This window comes from Littorina saxatilis, linkage group LG9 (genome assembly GCF_037325665.1).
Source record: "Littorina saxatilis isolate snail1 linkage group LG9, US_GU_Lsax_2.0, whole genome shotgun sequence".
Taxonomy (NCBI): Eukaryota; Metazoa; Mollusca; class Gastropoda; order Littorinimorpha; family Littorinidae; genus Littorina; species Littorina saxatilis.
The window spans coordinates 19,423,595-19,431,564 of NC_090253.1; the positions used below are offsets into that span (position 1 = coordinate 19,423,595).

The following is a 7,970-nucleotide window of genomic DNA, read 5'->3' on the forward strand; positions in this document are numbered from 1 at the left end:
CTTTCTCTCTCTTTTTCCCCTTTTTACATTTAGTCAAGTTTTGACTAAATGTTTTGACATAGAGGGGGAATCGAGACGAGGGTCGTGGTGTATGTGTGTGTGTGTGTGTGTGTGTGTGTGTCTGTCTGTCTGTGCGTGTGTGTGTGTAGAGCGATTCAGACCAAACTACTGGACCGATCTTTATGAAATTTGACATGAGAGTTCCTGGGTATGATATCCCCGGACATTTTTTGTTGTTGATTTTTTCGATAAATACCTTTGATGACGTCATATCCGGCTTTTTGTAAAAGTTGAGGCGGCACTGTCACACTCTCATTTTTCAATCAAATTGATGGAAATTTTGGTCAAGCAATCTTCGACGAAGGCCGGACTTCGGTATTGCATTTCAGCTTGGTGGCTTACAAATTAATTAATGACTTTGGTCATTAACAATCTGAAAATTGTAATAATTTTTTTTATATAAAACGATCCAAATTTACGTTCATCTTATTCTAAATCATTTCCTGATTCCAAAAACATATAAATATGTTATATTTGGATTAAAAACAAGCTCTGAAAATTAAAAATATAAAAATGATGATCAAAATTAAATTTCCGAAATCGATTTAAAAACAATTTTATCTTATTCCTTGACGGTTCCTGATTCCAAAAACATATAGATATGATATGTTTGGATTAAAAACACGCTCAGAAAGTTAAAACGAAGAGAGGTACAGAAAAGCGTGCTATGCAGCACAGCGAAACCACTACCGCGCTGAGCAGCCTCGTCAGTTTCACTCCGTTTTGCACAAGCGGCGGACTACGGTCATTGTGAAAAAATGCAGTGCGTTCAGTTTCATTCTGTGAGTTCCACAGCTTGACTAAATGTAGTAATTTCGCCTTACGCGACTTGTTTCCTCTTCTCTCTATGCTAACTTGGTTTTTCTGTCCCCAGAACTAGCGTCTTCTCTCCTCAATCTTGATCTGTTTTATGCCTTAAAAATTCTCACAAAACGTTTTCCCCTTGCTATCTCTGTTATAACATTTTTGGTAACTGTTTTGATTTCTTTCTTACTTGCTTTCTTTCATTCTTTCTTTCTTTCTTTCTTTCTTTCTTGTTACTTTCTCTCTTTCTTTCTTTCTTTCTTTCATTCTTTCTTTCATTCTTTCTTTCTTCTTTCTTTCTTGTTACTTTCTCTCTTTCTTTCTTTCTTTCATTCTTTCTTTCTTTCTTTCTTTCTTCCTTTCATTCTTTATTTATTTCTTTCTTTCTTGTTACTTTCTCTCTTTCTTTCTTTCTTTCATTCTTTCTTTCTTTCTTTCTTTCTTGTTACTTTCTCTCTTTCTTTCTTTCTTTCATTCTTTATTTCTTTCCTTCTTTCTTTTTTGTTACTTTCTCTCTTTCTTTCTTTCTTTCTTTCATTCTTTCTTTCTTTCTTTCTTGTTACTTTCTCTCTTTCTTTCTTTCTTTCTTTCATTCTTTATTTCTTTATTTCTTACTTGCTTTCTTTCTTGTTACTTTCTCTCTTTCTTTCTTTCTTTCTTTCATTCTTTATTTCTTTATTTCTTACTTGCTTTCTTGCTTTCTTTCTTTCTTTCTTTCTTTCTTTTTTTCCTCCTTTCATTGCTTTCGGTACGACGCAGAAAAAAAGTTTGTCCTGTTTTTCCATTAAGTCAATATTTGGCTGAATGTTTTCAGGAAGACTGGAAATCGAGACGAGGGCGATGTTGAATGAGTGTGCGAGCGTGCCTGCGTGCGTGCGCGTGTGTGTGCCGTATGTGTGTGTGCGTGCGTGTGTGCGTTCGTGCGTGCGTGTGTCTGTGTATGTGTGTAGTTGTGTGTGTGTGTGTGTGTGTGTCTGTGTGTGTGTGTGTGTCTGTGTGTGTGTGTGTGTGTCTGTGTGTGTGTGTGTGTGTGTGCGTGTGTGATATCGCATACTTTGTATCTGAGATCTTTCGCCGCTTGTAGTGTCATCCATTGATAACATTTGTATCAGGGGAAGAACGTCTTTTCATTCCACTTTTTTCGGCGGGGGGATATTCCCAGAAAATTACTGGCCATATCATCATGAAACTTTAGAAATGACTTCTTCCAGATAATATCCCCACCTGTTTGTATGTTTTTTCTTCCGGACATAAATGTACTTGATGACGTCATATCCGGCTTTTAAAAAAGTTGAGGCAGTAATGTGAGAACCTTGTTTTAAATCAAAATGATTGCAATTTTTGTCAAACAATCTGTTGCCCGGCCATGGGATTGCATTTCAGCGTAGAAGCTTTAAAAACAATTGTTTAATTTGTTTATTACAACTCTCAAGATTCTAATTCACATGGAATGTTTGATAACACATTTAAATCTAATTCAATCGTATTCTTTATCATTCCTTCAATTAACAAATAAAAAGACGTGTCGTGTTTACCAGCACGAGCCGGCTAGGTCTTTCGGTTTTGGCTAGCCGAGCCTTATTACTAGTTTCGGTGATGACTCATCCATTGATTTTTTTTTCTCCATTTTGATTCCCTATGGTAAACACGCCTGAATGTATAACAGGCCTAGAATATGAATATTACAATCCGGCTTTGACTGGTTCATAACTATTCCGTTACATGGTTGTTATATTATGTAAAATGTGCGGGTGTGTGTGTGTGTGTGTTTGTGTGTGTGTGTTTGCATGTGTCTGTGTGTGTTTGTGTGTGTGTGTGTGAATGTGTGTATGTGTGTGTGTGCGTGCATGTATATATATGTGTGTGTGTGTGTGTGTGTGTGTGTGTGTGTGTGTGTGCGTGCGTGTATGTGTGTGTGTGTGTGTCTGTGTGTACCTGTGGAACAGAGAAGTTCTCTGTTCCACAGAATGATACACACAGTGCGTGTGCATGTGCGTGTTGTCAACGGATACCATAAGGGGAATAATACGATCCTTGAGACGAAAGATGCTATCGCAAAACGGTACACAGTTACTTCCCTTTATATATGTGGTACTCGGATCATGTGTCCTTGGCTGTCAGCGTCTGTGCCTTTGGCTTTTTGAAGAGCGTGTGAGTGTATATGTACGCAGGTGTTGCAAATACACTAATAACACAGTAAAGGGAATACTGAATTCAACCACACACACACACACACACACACACACACACACACACGCCCACACACCCACATACACCAATGCGCGACCACTGCACAGGATGAGTTTTTTTCCAGAAAAGTAATGCATTACTCCATTTTTAATTATGTATATAAAAGACAGGTTTACAACATGTAGTACATTCATAAAATAGAAAAACTTTAACAAGTAAAATACATGCAGTATTGAAACGATTACCGATACATTCTGCAATATTCATAAAAGGACAATTTTCACAACTTGCACTCTGCAAACATGCGAAAGTTTCTGATAAATAAAACACTTACCAACAGTGGATAAAGAATATTGCTATTGTAGATACATACCTAACTTGAACACAATTCGTGTCAAAAAAAAGTAAGCACAAGTCTTTCAACAAAATTCACACATAAGTAATATTGAATGTATAATATTCCAAGAAATTTTTTTTTCAACTGAAGTACTAAACACAAAGTATTCTTTGAAACAAACAAAAAGAATGCTTTCAATACACATGCACGTTTCACAAAACCATGGTTTTACAAAACTCGTTAAAGAAATCACAACTATCAAGTTCAACTACGGGAGTCACAACAAGGATTACTGACAACATTGTCTTTGGTTTTGCGCTTTCCCTAAAAGCTAAAGATGTACAATATGACCCCTCACAACAAATGCGAAAATATTGCAAGGCTTGCGGCAGAGAGGATTTTGATACTGACAGCCTATCTGTCTCTGTCTCTGTCTCTGTCTCTCTCTCTCTGTCTCTCTCTGTCTCACTCTGTCTCTTATCTCTCTCTCTCTCTCTCTCTCTCTCTCTCTCTCACACACACACACACACACACACACACACACACACACACACACACACACACACTTTCTCGGCTATCTACCGCGTTTACAATCACTGCAGAAAAGTACCAGCGACACAACACGAACACGAACCAAACAACAAGCAAACTGGATAAACATCGCACAACACTTCACTGAGGGTGATGTAAATAATATCAATACTGGTTGGTCAGTACTGGGTACAAAAAGCCCACGCAAGCTAACCGTGAGAACGGAACCATTGTATTTGAACAACCCGGATGCAAAGTGTTCCCATCCCCTACAACTTCCTGAAAAAACAACGAGTGTCTCGGAAACGGACAATAAAAGCAATTATTGTTGAATTGCTGGCGAATTTCCCTGATCCGTTTGCACCCTAGACAAAACAGTCAGACAAAACAAAACTTTTTTTTCTGCCTACAGCGTTATTTCGTTAATGATCCTCCGCCCTCAAAATATCCGTCTCCAGCCCTCCCTTCTTTTATTCCCACATAAATAAAAAATAAATATAGTCCTATTTTACCCTGGATTATCTAACACCCTCCTCTCCTTCAATCCAACCAAAGAAAACATAATAAATAAAATCTAACGCCATCAAAAGAAAAGATAATAACAGCAAAAACAACAGCAGTACTGCTCCGTATTTTGACCGTTCACAGAACAGAGGCTTTCACAACTGTGACGTGAGTTGTACAAATCAACCGTTCACTGAAAAATGCAGGTGCTTTCAATTTCAAAACTGAACTAAACTGGAAAAAAATCTGCCGTTTATTGATAAGTGCAGGTGCTTTCGCAACTGAACTGAAAGAGGAAAATCAACCGTTCACTGGTAAATGCAAGTGCTTTCAAAACTGAACTGAGCGGTAAGAATAAACCGTTCACAGAAAAATGCAGGCGCTTTCACAATTTAACTGAACTGGAAAAACTATCCATTTATTGACAATAGCATGTGCTTTCACAACTGAACCGAGCTGCGAAAACTATCAGTTTACTGACAAATGCAGCAGCTTTATCGACAGAACTGAAGTGTGAAAATTAGCCGTTCACTGAAAACATAAATAAGTGAATATTTTCTTCTTAATTCGACAGTAACAACAAAAGTCAACGAAATAAAAAATTATCAAAATACATTCTCAACCACGCAGCAGTCAGCCAAATTTTGTTTCTTACTTCATCATCTCGCACAGCACTGCGTTAGGCGAGGACAAGTTATCCCTAAATCTGTCCATTGCCTATACAGCACGTGCAGCTGACCAGGAAAGACAAGCAGCTATAATGCATTACAAAAGAAAGCGCTATATGTGTATACATATGATTATTGCACAGTGCTCGGTGTCCATTTGCCATGCCAGTGACTAGATTACAAAAACAAAGACTCAAAAAATAAATAAATGAATGTTAACATTACACAAAATTAAAGCATTAAAAAGCTCAATTGTGAGACGATGTTTGTGTCGCTTCGAGGTTGTTGGACGGGGGTGCGTGTGGGAGGGGGCGGGGGGGGGCATATTTTTTGTATCTCCACACGCTGGTTTCAAGTGCCGGCGTACTCCTGAGAAACAAACTCAATCTGCGAATGTTGTATCTCATTATTCTGCTTGCTACGTAAAGTCCGTTTCGAAAATCAAGCAAGCCATAAAAAAAATATATAAAAAATTAAAAAAATAGTAATAAATGAATACAAATAAAATTTAAAAATACAAATTTTAAACAAGCTCAGCACACAGAATGCAAAGAACATGTCGTCCACTCCAGCCAGTTTCAAGCGTTGGTACAGTCCCGAGGGAAAAAAATCATTCACTTCTGTTTCAAGCAGTGAATGAATCCAGAAAAGAGGCCCTCAATTCACTATCGCTATTATTTGTTCTCCACTTGTTGTACTGTCGAAGTGTCCCTATCAGTGAGAACATCAAGCAAGGCGAGAACACAGCATGCAAAGAACATGGCGTTGACTCCAGTCAGTTTCAAGCTTTGAAACAATCCTTCTTATTCTCCTTTTATTGTGTCGAATAGTCCCTTTCAATGAGAACATTTTGCAAACTGAGAACACAGAATGCAACGAAACAAGCCATACACTCCAGCCACGTTTCAAATCTTGACAGAATCCTGAGAACGTTCACTCATGTTTCCTGTTTTACGCTTGTTGAGCACTGCGAAGAGTCCTTTTCAGTGGGAACATCTTGCAAGTTGAGAACACAGAATGCAACGAACATTCCATAGTCTCCAGCCAGTTTCAAGCTTTAAAACAATCCTGTAGGACATACACTTCTTCAGTTCTGTTTCTTTTTCTCGGCTTGAAGCGAGGCGTTTCTCTCAGCAAGAGCATTTATTTATTTATTTTATTTATTAAGGAGATTTCTATAGCGCATAACTAAAAGCACTATGCGCTTTACAATATCACAACATCCAGCAACTTTGGCACATAATGCAAAGAAAGTCATAGTCAAGAATCCTGAAGAGAATTTTCACTCTTGCTTCCTGTTCTACGCGTATTGCCGCGAAGTGTTCTTTTCGGTGAAAACATCTTGGCAAGTTGAGAAACACAAAATGCAAAGAAATGTCATAGACTCCAGCAAGTTTCAAGCTTTGGAAGAATACCGATAGCTTTCACTCTTGTTTCTTGGCGGGGATGTAGCTCAGTCGGTAGCGCGCTGGATTTGTATCCAGTTGGCCGCTGTCAGCGTGAGTTCGTCCCCACGTTCGGCGAGAGATTTATTTCTCAGACTCAACCTTGTGTGTAGACTCTCCTCGGTGTCCGAACACCCCCCCGTGTGTACACGCAAGCACAAGACCAAGTGCGCACGAAAAAGATCCTGTAATCCATGTCAGAGTTCGGTGGGTTATAGAAACACGAAAATACCCAGCATGCTTCTTCCGAAAGCGGCGTATGGCTGCCTAAATGGCGGGGTAAAAACGGTCATACACGTAAAAGCCGTGGGAGTTTCAGCCCATGAACGAACAAACTCTTGTTTCTTGTTCTCAACTTGTTTTTGCGAACAGTCTCTTACAGTGAGAACAACCAGAAAATTGAGAACACATAATGCAAAGAACATGCCATAGACTCCAGCCAGTCTCAAGCTTTGAAAGAATCCTGCATCTTGTTCTCTGCTTAAAGCGAAGCGTGACTCTCAGCAAAAACATCCAGCAACTTTGACACAGAATACAAAGAAATGTCATAGACTTTAGCAGGTTTCAAGCTTTGAAAGGATCCTGCATCTTGTTCTCTGCTTAAAGCGAAGCGTGACTCTCAGCAAAAACATCTAGCAACTTTGGCTCAGAATGCAAAGACAGTCATTGTCAAATATCCCCAAAGAGAACTTTCACTCTCGTTTCTTGTTATCCACTTGTTGCGGCGAAGAGTCCTTTTCCGTCAGAACATCCAGCACATTGAAAACGCAGAATGTAAAGAACGTGCCATAGATTCCAGCCAGTTGCAAGCGCTGGAAAAGTCCCGATGGAGCGTGATCGGAGTTGTAGGAACTGAAGTCTTCCATCAGAGCCATCATCATTATGCCGGACGTGGCCGTTATCGTCTGCGTGCAGTACATGATGGTCGGGATTCGAACCCATCTCAAATTGTCCAGTCCTGCGAGAGAACAAGTTGAATAATAATAATAATAATAATAATAATAATAATAATAATAATGGACACTTATTAATCGCCCCTTCTCAACAGAGCTCACGGCGATGTACAATAGCAACAGCGTGCACACACACACACACACACACACACACACACACACACACACACACACACACACACACACACACACACACACACACTAGATACAGTTTGTGGCTAACATAATAAGTAAGCGTTAAACATAAGACATCATAGACAATAATACATAACATAGTATTTCAATCAAGTGCAGAACGCATTGAAACACATCAGAATACAATGCTCTCCAACAATTGCGGATCAGTCTCGGATGTTGACCCAGCCAACTACCGTTTCGTTTTTTGTACAAAGAAATTTTGTTATACCGGGTTTGGAATAAAACATCCGTATATTTTTTAGAAACTATCGTATTTTTTGTTTTACCAAAGTCAGAATTC

General features: G+C 39.0%; 1 protein-coding gene across 5 annotated transcripts in view; it reads right to left on the minus strand.

Moving 5' to 3' along the window:
- Positions 1-3,151: 3,151 nt before the first annotated feature.
- LOC138975532 (sigma intracellular receptor 2-like) overlaps positions 3,152-7,970 on the minus strand; it is a 53,262-nt gene continuing 48,443 nt past the window's right edge. For all 5 annotated transcript variants that reach the window (XM_070348239.1, XM_070348240.1, XM_070348241.1 and 2 more), the window contains one exon: positions 3,152-7,497. In XM_070348239.1, the coding sequence (XP_070204340.1) occupies positions 7,232-7,497 (266 nt within the window). In that variant the 3' untranslated portion in view covers positions 3,152-7,231. The remainder of the gene's footprint in view (positions 7,498-7,970) is intronic.